The sequence below is a fragment of the Ursus americanus genome, chromosome 18 (assembly GCF_024610735.1).
Source record: "Ursus americanus isolate L20-20 chromosome 18, mUrsAme1.1.p, whole genome shotgun sequence".
NCBI classification, from domain to species: domain Eukaryota; kingdom Metazoa; phylum Chordata; class Mammalia; order Carnivora; family Ursidae; genus Ursus; species Ursus americanus.
This window is the reverse complement of record NC_142144.1, coordinates 29061082-29073701: the sequence shown is the minus strand read 5'-3', so window position 1 is coordinate 29073701 and position 12620 is coordinate 29061082. Positions and strand designations below refer to the sequence as shown.

Genomic DNA, 12620 nt, shown 5'->3' with positions numbered 1-12620 from the left:
TGGGGCACTGGGAACACTGGAAGGCCGTACCACTGAGGAGGAACTAGTGAAGGGACCTGAGATGTTAACCAGAGAGCTCAGAGCAGAGCAGACCGCGTTGGGTTCTAGAAACCAAGTAAAACCAAGGAGGGGCAGTGGTCAACTGTGTCAAATACTTCTATATTCCTTAATAAGAGAATGTTAACTGCAGTGTTTATCTTAATTTACCTAATTACATTATTCATGTACAATTTTTACTTTGTAAAAACTTGGGTCTAAAATTTACTAATGAAGTTAACTAAAAATCTCCCACTACAAATAATGTTGTCACGTTCTTAATGGATTTTAAGATCTGTTGCCCCCTGATTTTTCTTCTTATTCAGCATATAGTTTTACTAGTATTATGCATTTTATATATTTATAAATCTATACATTTTCTTGCTTTTTAACTAGTTCTGTAATAATCCCATTGTTTCCAGGCTTCCTTTTGACCATGTAGGAACCAAACCATTGTTTAAATACATCATCATCCTCGCATGTTTTCTTTGGTGCCCAGGTGGTCATAGGTCAAATGTTTATTACTTTGATCTTTTTTCACTCAACTTATCTTTGTATATCTACTTCTCTCATTTGTTTTTTATTTCTTTTTAAATTGCCCTCTTTGTTTTTGTTTTGCTTTTTTTTACTGTACCGTTGCCTTCCATTAATCTTACTTGTACACGGGCACATTTTGCTCCATAAAGCCATAAAATTTATTTTCCCCTTTGGGAACTTTCTTTTGTATCATTAAAAGAATCTGTATTCTCATTCTCTTATATCTTGAAAAATGAGCTGAATTTCTTTTCCCATGATCATCTCATCATATTTAATATTCCTCCCCTGAGGAATGAGAGATTTGTACATCCTCCATAAAGCTCTATAAAATTTTTAGACTGTGAGAACTCAATTTTAAATTTTTGCCTTTGCCTCTATTATTGTTAGTGACATTCTCTCCAACTTCCCTCCCAGCAGCCCCACCTAATTCTTGTTAGGCTGATTTGCTGCTATGCAGTCAATCTAAATATTTATTTCTTGGTCACTTTAAATTTAGCTCTAGAGCTACTGACTATAGCAGAAGCTCAATAAAGCCCTTTTAGTATGAGACAAAGGAATATCCTTCAAGTTTCCTGTTCTCCTTTTCCTGGGGTGGGGATGGGGTTGGAGGGGGGAGGGAGGAGAGTTGGGAAGAGATCTACTAACGTTCAGAAATCCCATCTTTTCTTCACATGATTCATTATCTACAATCATGTAACGAACCTGCCAGTCAAAACTCACACCCTCCAAAGTTCTACAGTTTTACATGTGCGACAAGCTCATGCTCATACGGCTCTTCTCCTGCTCTTTATCATTGGAGAGCCCCAAACTATTCTGTCTTTGGATAGTCTTACGTCTTTTAAAGAACTTAAGTCCAGTTCTGATCTTTAACAACCACTATAGATATCCAGTTGTCTGAATTATCCACTATTTATATTTTCTGTTTGTATTTTAATCCATGTGCGTGATTTTTCTTAATTCCTAAAGACTTTTCCCTAATGCCCCTTGTTCTCTAAATTATCTTCATTTTGTGTCTCTTCCCCAGGCTCTAGATTATTTCCCTTTCCTCCAGGTTTCTTAGTTTCCGACATGTGAGTTAATCCATGGTTACCTCATTATTTCTTTTTGCTCTTTCTCTTATTTTATTTTTCTGAATTTTCTCTTCTTTTTCTCGTTCCCTCTTTTCCTGTTGGTGGACGTTGTAGATCAGAAACGCCAATACTGTGTCCTATTAAAAGGAGGTCTTGTCTTGAATCAGCTCTTGACCATCCCTGGTTAATTTTACGATTTTTGCTGTAGCCTCTCTAGGCCCCTCCCACTCCTTCTGAAATCCATCGATTTACCTCCTTTTATGCTTTTCATGTCTATTTTACCATCTCGTTTTTTAAAAAAATGGCTGGAGACCCTTTGTCTATTTGTATGGGCAGCTGTTACCAGTCCAGCCTTCACTTTGTGGCCTCTTTCACTGCAGCAGACCCCTGCCCGAAGACATGAATTTGCCACCTCAGCCACAGAGCTTGCCCATGGTCCAATTCTGTCAGAGGACATTGCTTTCTTCGATTTTGTTATCTGCGTATGGGACAGCTCTCCATTTTAAATATTAAATATAGATGATTTCTTGAGCTCCATGTGAAATGATGCCTTCACTGTCCTCTCTAGTCCTTCACAGTAATCCTAAAGGGCAAGTATTTGACAGATGATCACCTCCATCTTTGACTTTGGGCCATAAATCTCTGAGGGTGTGGATTTTGACATTCTCTACAGTCTGAGAGCAGTTTCTTCCACAGAGTGGCTGGTAGGAATAAACAAACCCTCCCTTTCCACGGCTCTGCTTCATAACACTGCAGGCTGTCAAGCTGAAAGAGACTTCAGCCTGCATCTAAGCACCTAGAGAGTACGGAGCCATCTTGGAATCTTAGGCACAACACAGTGCCTGGCCAGAGTTACTGCTCAGTGAGGTCTATGGGGTAAATGCAATTAAACACATGTCTTCTGCTCAGACTAGACATGTATCTCTTAAAGGGCTCTTCATCACTTTGCCAGAAGAATACGGCTCAGCCAGCCAGGAAGTATTTGCATCTGCAATTTATAAATTGTTCAAAGCATTAAAATTCTCATATATTTTCCCCTGAATAATGGATAGTATAAAAATAGAAATTAGTTCAATGGGAAACCTCTCTGATGATAAGGAATTTAATAGGAATTAGAAATTGATAAATTTCGATCCTCAGAGCAGAGGGCCCCATGTATTTTAATCATTGATCACGTCAACTTTTAAGCTCATCTTTTAAAATAGATTTCTATCAGTTAAGGGACAACAGCAATTTAATAACATGTTAAATATACATATGTACAAACATACGAATCATTTGAGTCTATGTTTTGTCAACATCAGCAAAACTCAGTTACTTACAAGTGAAACTCTACGGTGGAAGGACAGCTCCTGTCCTTCTTGGCTTTTCTCCCAAGAGGAGAAAAATAGTAGCCTATGTGATTGTGTTAATATACCTGTCGGGCTGTGTTACTATCGGTGTGAATAGTATACATCAAAAAATCAGTCACAAGGATAGAACACTCTTTTTCCTGCTTTCGTGCGCCACAAGTGACAAGTTGGCACTTTTTTTTCCTGTGTTTCGCTCTCACATTGTAGTTAGATCTGTTCCATACCCTTAAGTTGTTTTTCTTTCCCTCTGCTTTTTGGTATGAACCTTGACTCTTCGGCACAATTGTGGTCTGTGCCCAGCCCTTGGACTGCTAGTTGCCTTGTGGAATACCCCAACTTACTTCTTTCTAGCTCTCTGGATCTGGCTCCAGCACTAACCCAGGTGCTGATAACCCTTCCAGCAGCACAGCCCTGGCATTGGCGCATCATGCGGTATTTACCAGTCAACCATCCATCCAAAGGGTTATAGGGTCTGGAGGTGGAAGTGGCCTGAGAGATAGATCTGGAGTTCAGAGCAGAGCTACAGTATTACCCTCTGCACTTTCATACCTCTTTCTGACATAGTTCCAAACTTTATGGTAGATGCATACAAAGTAAAAAAGTCAACAAAGAGCACAATTTCCTCTCCAGCAAATAAAAGCTTAGAAGCTCTCCTAATTTGGAAAAATTCCACAGTTTAAATAAAACTTGCTGGATGCTGGACTAAGCAAATTTGAGCTGTTTTCATCAAAACAGAGTCCTGAGGGAATACCTATTTTCCAGTGTTCCTTATTTGAGGCTTCCATGACTTAGTGAAAATCTCAGACTCAGTTCTTGGCATGACTTAAGTGACACAGAGTGAGCGTGGTAAGTTCAAAGGATTTCAATCAAGTTAGTCCAGTGATAGGGGTTCCTACTGGAAACATCTGGAAACAGAACTTAAGTGTTGGTCCCTAAGATTCATGACACCAAGGCACGTGCTTTCTAGAAGTACTGACACCTTGGACACCCTAGCAGAGAGTGTTAACGTAGGAGTAACAGCTGGACACACTAGGTTACCACACAGCAATGGGTTCTCCTTGGGGATACAAGGAATCAGTGTTACCAGCCTCCAACCCCTGGCTCCCATGTTCAGTGCAACTGCATCTCTTCTGTGTACCTGATGAAAACTATAGGCTAACTAGTTTGACTCAGTAGGGTCCTCAGACAAGAATGCTTATACATGGGTCCTCATGCCTGGTGATTTATATAGCTTTAACTGAAAGAATATGAACTGCAAAGTAACAGGATCCCAATTAAGAAAGGTTTATATTAATTCTGAATTAGGAATTAGGATTTAGATGAACTGGTTTAAATCTTCCCCTATAAAGTACCAGCTGAATGACCCTAGACATACCACTTGAGTTTTCAAGTTGGGAATCCTTATAATCATGGAAATTAAAGTTTCTAAAGATTAAATAACTTTGCTAGGGTCACAGTGCCAGCGAAGTATCATAAAGTGGACAAGAACATCCAAAATTAGAATTATATCACCCAGCCTCAAGTCCTTCTGGAACTCTTTTAACATCCAGGAATAAAATGGGGCCCATCAATTTATATCTTGCGATTTTTGAATGGGTATTTGTTTTGGTCTTTTTTTTTCTGAAGTTTCCTAGTGCCTCACAATACCAGCACATAGTAGGTTGCAAACAATATGTGCAGAATCAATAAATAAAGCAACATTTACTAAGAATAAAAGGCCAGTGAATCATGGTATTGCTTGACCATGCAAGCATAAAGGTGAACATAACTTGGAGGAGAAAGAGTATCCAGCATGTTGGACCGTTCTTCAAGGACAAATGAGGAGGTGGCCTAACAATGCCAGCTACTGCCAGAAAATAATGGTAGAGGGGCGCCTGGGTGGCACAGCGGTTAAGCGTCTGCCTTCGGCTCAGGGCGTGATCCCGGCGTTGTGGGATCGAGCCCCACATCAGGCTCCTCTGCTATGAGCCTGCTTCTTCCTCTCCCACTCCCCCTGCTTGTGTTCCCTCTCTCGCTGGCTGTCTCTATCTCTGTCAAATAAATAAATAAAATCTTTAAAAAAAAAAAAAAAAAAAAAAAAAAAAAGAAAATAATGGTAGAATGGGTGTTGTCCCAATGAAGAATGATAGACAGCTAGGTCAAAGAAAGTGGGTAAAAAGATGGATAATTAGAGGAGCATATCTTCTCTTAGTGAGAGAACAGAAGAAGGGGATTGTAAGCTTCTGAGAACAGGGCCCCTGTTTTCTACTCTTTATGTCTCCAGCATTAGCCAAAGGCCTCACCTAATATTAGTAAGCTTCAACAAATGGTTGTGAATGAGTAAAGGAACTAATCACTGCCTACTTGATACAGAACTGACCTGCAGAAGCTGTTCAAAGAATAAAGGCAAGATTCTATGGCCTGTTGAGAAGCTAGAATAACTATCAGGACTATAATTATAAGCTAAAGGGTCAGGGACTACTTAGGCCAAGGGAACGAGGGTCTGTAAGTGCCTAGACTCTTGAAATCCTTAAAGAAAGGATAACAGTCTTCGACCATGCTATGACTAGCCCTAGGGAGCTCTTTCTCTAGGAACAATAGATTCATTAGAATCCAGAGCCTAAAGTAAGCATGGACAAATCCTAACCCTAGAAACGGTAGGTCAAACTCCTACTCACTTTCGCCAGAGTCTGGTGTTTATGATGCAATAAGGGAGTAAATGCAGGCAAGGCTAAAACTAATTTTGAGAAGTAAAAACAATTTTTCTATCATAATGGTTTAAAAAATTACTTTCAAGGTTTTTATACTGTATTACTTTGGTTAATTCGTTACAGGATTATGACTTTACAAATATGTCATGGCTAATGTTCTGCCATTCAAGTGACATCAGTATGCATATAAAATGCACACTTCTTAGCTTGGCATAAAAGCCCCGTGTGGCATGCTATCGAATGAACTACTTTTCCAGAATCATGTCAAATCCTCTTCATACGCAACGTATGCTCCAACTGTACCAGATTTCTCTTTAGGGTCTTGCCATTTCCTAGGACTGTGAATTTGCCCCAAACCAGAAAATGACTTGTTTAGCTAGATTCAATTCCAGTGTTTCTTCCTCAGTGTCTGTAAAGATTTAATTATTTCCTCCTCTGTCTATATGAACGTATCTCTATTTTTAAGAATCACGTATCCTTTTGTTTTATAATCATTTCCTTACTTTCAACCTCACCCTAGTTCAACAAACAGCCAACGGCTACACAAAAACACTCATGTTACTGAATAATATACCAGATATCATCGCTTCAAATAACTGGCATTTAATAAAATGACTTGCAAATAAATTGTTAAAGATCACACCATAAACTTAACCCCCAAGTGGTTTTGTCTACATGTACCTTAGATGGACATTTGCTCTGGCGTGTGGGGACCCCGGAAGAATAAAATCCCCTATACCTATCGTTCCATCTATGTAGCCTGCCGTGAGAAATCATTTTTCAAGTCTAAAGCCTAAGCTGAAAAATCCATGTTTTTGGCAATTTCATTAACATTTTAAAATGTTAACAATTCTGTCAGGCCAAACTGAAAATGACTGTGTGAGAAATGAAAGCTTGCATAACTGACACCCGCTCTTCATGGCTCATTATCCTCATGACTTTCATTACGCAGTGAAGGAGTGGGGTCAGCCTCACAAAATTTAGGAACAATTAAGAAAATTACTGTATGCAGATGTGACTTATGGACTGAGAATAACGAACTTCCTAAAAGACTGTATTCAACAAAGTAAGTAAGACTGATGGAAATTCCACAGATGTTTTATGGCTTTAGGCAGCTTTTCAGATATTCATTATAAAGACTCCTTCCAGGGTTTAGCTCACTTCCCTTGAACCTTTCCTGAACACTCCGAAACTTTCTCTTTGACCGTATTCCTCAGGGAGCCTAAGAAGTCCTAGGCATATTTCCTGAACTTCTTGGAGTTCACTCTCAAACACACTCGTGGAGATGAAAACATTGTCACTGACCCTTGTACACTGTGAATTGCTGCTGGGCTCCATACCTTATGCTCTTCTTTTAAACTTTCAAACTTTGTGGAATGAACATGTGGAAACAGCCATAGGGGCAAAGGTTATCCATGGACCTAACATTCCACCAAAAAAAAAAAAAAAAAGAAAGAAAAAAGAAAAAAAGAAAAGAAGAAAGACACTAAGTACCTAAGTAAAAAAAAGACTATGTTTTTAATTTAGGCAAAATTTTATTTATCTGTGAGCCACCTATTTTTCTTCTACAGCCACAGATAATGTAGGATGTAAATATAATATAAAATTTCCTTTCCTTCCTTCTATTTCAATAAATGTCTATTAAGTGGCTGCTATGTGCTAGGCATTAAACTAGGCTGAATAATAGTGTCTCTACTTAATGAAATTTATACTTTAGCTCAGAAGTCAGACACATAGACAAATAATGATGATGGAATGGGCTAAGTACCACCATATAATTTCATGTACAAAGTACCATGGGATCCTGTGAAAGGAGGCACATAACTGTAATATAAATTAAACCTTGAGGAGCCAGAAAGATCAGTTTGATCTTGATAAAATGAACCCCTAGGGTATATACAACCCAAGTCAACAAATATTTCTCTCTGTAGTTTCTAAACATTTTTAGGATCCAAACAGAATCATTTTTCTTGTGCTCTCCATTTTATATGAGGCAGAAAGATGCTAAATAACTTAATGTAACTTTCGTAGGGGTTTTTCCTGTCTGCTGTTCATGATTGTCTTTCCAAAATAATGACTATTCAAAATCACACATCAAAGTTTTGCTTATATTTTTGTTATGAAGGAGGATTTTTTTTTATCCCAGATAAAATCCTGAGCCTCAATTACGTGCTAGTTCAAAAATAGTATATTAAATCTTGATAGCAGCTGTAAAATAAAATATGCAAAGACTTTAATCTTGCGGAAATTCAAATACAATATGGGGAAAATGGAAAGTTCAGATGATGACAGAATATCTAATGTTATCATCAGTAGATTCCTAATAAATGAATTTTGAATTATTTTATTGTATTAACAACATTCTTCAGGGAGTGTATAGGTTGTGATTAAACTCTGCCAATTTATGGCATTTAGCATGTTGCTTTGCACACAGTAGGTGCTCAATCTATATATGTAAGATTAAATGTAAAATGCTTATGACCACTTGACATTTCATCGAATAGTCATGTCTTTTTTAAAAGGCAAGACACTGTGAGGTTGTCTTTTGTGTCTCAATATAGTAAGATATTCTTGCTCCAAGAGGGCTGCCTGATCAGTCAGAAGAGCATGCGACGCTTGATCTTGGGGTCGTGAGTTTGAGCCCCAAGTTGGGTTTAGAGATGACTAAAAATAAATAAATAAACTAAAAATGGGACCAGCCTGGAACTAAGCCTTTACCTTTAAAAGAGCAAAAATTTCTCTGATTTGGTCTCTCTGATCATAGGTGGTCCTTTTCAGGAAAAAATCAGAACCCTTTAAAATATCTTCCAAGGATAGTCTCCTTTTCCCAGGGATCATGAAAACTATTTCCATGTTACGGGTTATTCTTTAAATTAAATGGATTTTTTCATTCTAGCTTCTGAACCAGACTGATAAACTGGAGAAGGTACCTAAATAAAAAGGTCCCTAATTAGAGGTACCTAATTATGGATATACATATACATAATATAGATATTATATATATATTAGGTACCTTTAAATAGGTCATATGTAACACAGGCCTTGCAAGATCAAACTAATCTTTCTGGCTCCTCAAGTTTTAATTTATATTAAAGTTATGTGCCTTCTTTCACAAGGACCCCATGGTACTTTGTACATGAAATTATATGGTGGCATTTAGCCCATTCCATCATCATTATTTGTCTATGTGTCTTACTTCTGAGCTAAATATATATATATTATATATATATTATATATATATAAACTCCATGTTTTTGGCAATAAAACTCTTGTGGAACTCTTAGTTCTGTCTAGCTATCTATTGCCTATTGATCACCTAGCCAGCTAGCTACCTAGCTATCACCTACCTATTACAAGGACCCCATGGATAGTAGGATCTATTGTTAGGTCCATTTTACATAAATGGATACAGGACACTGGCAACTAAGGCTCAGAGAAGTTAAGTAACTTGACCGAGTCACACAAGCAATAAGTGGCAGAACTAAAATTCAGGCTCAGAGAGTCTGGCTCCAGGGTCTGTGCCTTTAACTATGACTCTACACTGTTTTAAGCATCACGGCATGGGAGGAGAGAGAAAAATCCATTTGCTGCTCGACTAATTTTTTTCTCTGTATAGATTTCAAGAGATTTGTCTGAATCTGTTGATATAAGAGTGGGCAGGGGAGAGAAACATTTTTTGTGTAATTACTATGAGCCGAGCATGGTGTTAGGTACTTTTCATACATAATTTTATGGTATCTTAATTATCATCTATCACGCTATTCAATGTAATCCTTGCTTATGAACTAGAAAACCGAGGGTCAGAGTTTTTAAACAACTTGCCAAGAAGAAATAGCTAGTAAGAGGCTAAACCAGGGTTTAAAAGCAGGACTGTGTGTTTCTACGACACACCATGCGCTTTCAAATCCGTAGACCAAATTCCAGATGACAGATCATGAAATACTCGCCTCTGTAACCAGACGCCTCTCAGAAATATTATTAGAGTTGAAAGCTACTCGAAGTCAAGATTTCTGCAAAGGGGAGAGAGAGGGAAATCTTGCTTCCTGTCAAAACCCTGTGCATGGGGATGTAACACAGGCCTTGCATCCTACCTTGATAAATATTGTCCTGAAGTGAGATTTGTGGCATCCACCTCCATGCAGTTCATCGTGCTGGGGATAAGCGCGAGTTCTGGCTGGATCATGGTGGCCGTGGCTATAGCTCTCGCAACCAGTTCCATGGCATCTTGTACATAGTACTCGAAGACGGACTGCGTTGTTTTTCCATGAGCAATGAGCCCGAGGGGCAAACCTTCTGTCCTCAGTTCCTCAACGTTCTGGGAATCCCCCAGCACCCAACGAAGCTCAGGGGGCATTACTCCAAACTGGGTGGTAATTTCGAAAATCCGCCGGATACTTTCCATGTCACAGCCAAACATCACCATGGTGGGCGTACTGTTCTTAATACTCTCAAGCTGGACCTGCAGGAAGCTCAAAAGGTCCTCGGTGGAGGAGAGGTTGGTGGTGATGTTGATGATAGACCCAAGGTGGAACTTGGAATTTTTCTGGGTGAGGAGGAGGAAGTCAGTGACGTTCCAGTCTTCCTGGCACAGCAACAAGCTAAAATTGTACCAGTTGTTCATGGTCAGGATTGAGACAGTGACATCAGCATCAGAACTTAATGAATTTTCTAAACTCAGTTGTAGGTGAAGGGGATTCTGTATTTAAAGATACGAAAAAGAAGAATTAGAAAGCATTGGCCAAAGATGGTAACATAGGGTATGTTTGCTTTCTTATGAGGCTTACTTAATCCTATATTTTTCTCTACGATTTTCAAATGCCTCTGGGATAAAATTCCTATCATCTGGAAAACTGTGTTTCCTATCTAATGAATTACTGAATCCTTACAACGGATCTTCCTTGCTAAGACCAGAGGGCGAATGGTTTTTAGTGTTAAATGTCAGGGCTGACACAACTGGTCTTAAACTTTTATCAGGCTTGTCTACTTCCTTACAGCTTGTCCCCTTCTTGTATTCCATTTCTAACTATGGTTGTTATTAACTCATTTGTTAAATTCTCCCCTCAGGTGAAATAATTAAAAGAAATTATGTTTACTTTCCTTTAAAACAAACAGCAGAGAAGCCTAAAACAGTGCAGGCACTTGTAGAAGGATGGTGTGGAAAATGTTCACGTCAGTTTCCTAAACTTTCAGCCTCTGAGGAAGGCATTTTCAATATATATGGCCCTACAGCCTGAATGTTTGTGTTCCCCCAAAATTCATGCTAAAATCCTAATGCTCAATGTGATGGTAGGAGGAGGTGGGGCCTTTGGGAAGTGACGAAGTCATGAGGGCAGAATCCTCATGAATGAGATTAATGCCCAACAGGCTCGAGAGAGCTCCCCCGCCCCTACTACTGTGTGAGTGAGTACACAGCGAGAAGCTGGCAGGCTGTGACCCAGTAGGGGGCCCTTCCTTGATTATACTGGCACCCTGATCTCCAACTTCCAATCTCTAGAACTGTGAGAAATCAACTTCTGTTATTTACAAGCCACCCAGCCTGTGGTCTTTTGTTATAACAGCCCAAACGGATGAAGACCTATGTTATAATTAGCAATACACACATTAGGATAAAATGTGTAGTTCGGTATCGAAGGCTTGATTGCGTTTGTGTCTACAGAGAGGGGATTTTTGCTGGGAAATGTGAAATGTGTGCCATTTAAACACACTTATGGAACTTCCATCACAATTTCATCTACTTAGGGAATTCACCAAATCAGTGAAGGAAGAGTATTTTTTTCTTATTATCTTTTCTTATTTGAAAAGTCACAAATCATAAATCATACAGGTGAAGTGGAAATAGTTCTCCAATGAACACATTTGTTCTCTGTTCTTCCTGACACTTACTTATCCCTTAACACGGGCACCCCAAGAATGTTGAGCACAATACCTTCCACGTGCTAGGTGCACAAGAAATATTGGCTGAATTGAATTAAACACTTGCCCACTGGAAACTATGAGACCATAGGACTATTTGTGAGAACTTCCAAACACTTGGGCAAATAATATATGTAGAGAAACGAGGAAGGCTTTCTCAAAGTTTCAAGTGCCAAACAAAAGGTAAGTGTGGCCTCCTCTTACCCACCTAAAAATGTGTAACGAGAAACAGGATTTGAGCTGAACTTGTAATTCTAATTAATATGAGCAGACGAAGGAGTGAAGTTTCAGAAGGGATTTTTGGGAGAAAGACTATGGCCATAGGCAGTGAATGAGAGCAATCATGCCGGTAGGTAGGATGGAGTTTTAAAATTTATTCCAAGAATTTAACTTTTGTCCTTCAAATTAAGCTTTTGAGCAGGGTTTGTAATGAGAAAAGCAGAACTGCTGGGGAATCATCTATGAGCAACATTCAACAGGGAGAGGGAAAATAAGCCCTTTAGGATCTTGATTAGGTGCAAAGTGTTTAAACTGGAAGCCAGCGTTAGTCATGGTAGGAAGGACAGGAGAAAAGTTTTTTTTTTTTTTAATTAAAATTTAATGACAAGATCAGATGTGAGAGGCAAAAAAGGGAGAGGTGTTAGAAACCAGGAGACAGCATCCAGTAGGCAGTTCCTGGTTTCCAGGCTTGAGATGCCACCATACAAGATCTTGAAGTGAGAGGAATGGAAGCTTCCCTTCCTCACTCCTACTGTTGATCAATATAAATTCCTCCAGAATGTTCTTCTTGGCCTCTTTTAGCTTTTCTTCCTTTCTATTTCCTCCTCTGCTTTAAAACCCTCTTCCAGAAGCAAAGAGGAACGGAGGGCAAGCTCTACATTTAGCTGGCAGGAACAAATTATTCCCAACTATCTTCTTGGCCTCAGCTCCCTATTTTGTTACCAGCTTTCTTTCTAAAACATAAATATGACCACACCATTCTTCTGCACCATAACCTCCGAGTCACCCATAGAGCAAATTTC

The 12620-nt window shown here is 39.0% G+C and overlaps 1 protein-coding gene across 1 annotated transcript in view; it reads right to left on the bottom strand.

Annotated features, from left to right (window-relative positions):
• The window catches only part of GRIN3A (glutamate ionotropic receptor NMDA type subunit 3A), a 146514-nt gene that overhangs the window by 91173 nt on the left and 42721 nt on the right, over positions 1-12620 (bottom strand). Inside the window, exon 2 of the mRNA XM_045780277.2 lies at positions 9777-10381. Within this exon, the coding sequence (XP_045636233.2) occupies positions 9777-10381 (605 nt within the window). The remainder of the gene's footprint in view (positions 1-9776; positions 10382-12620) is intronic.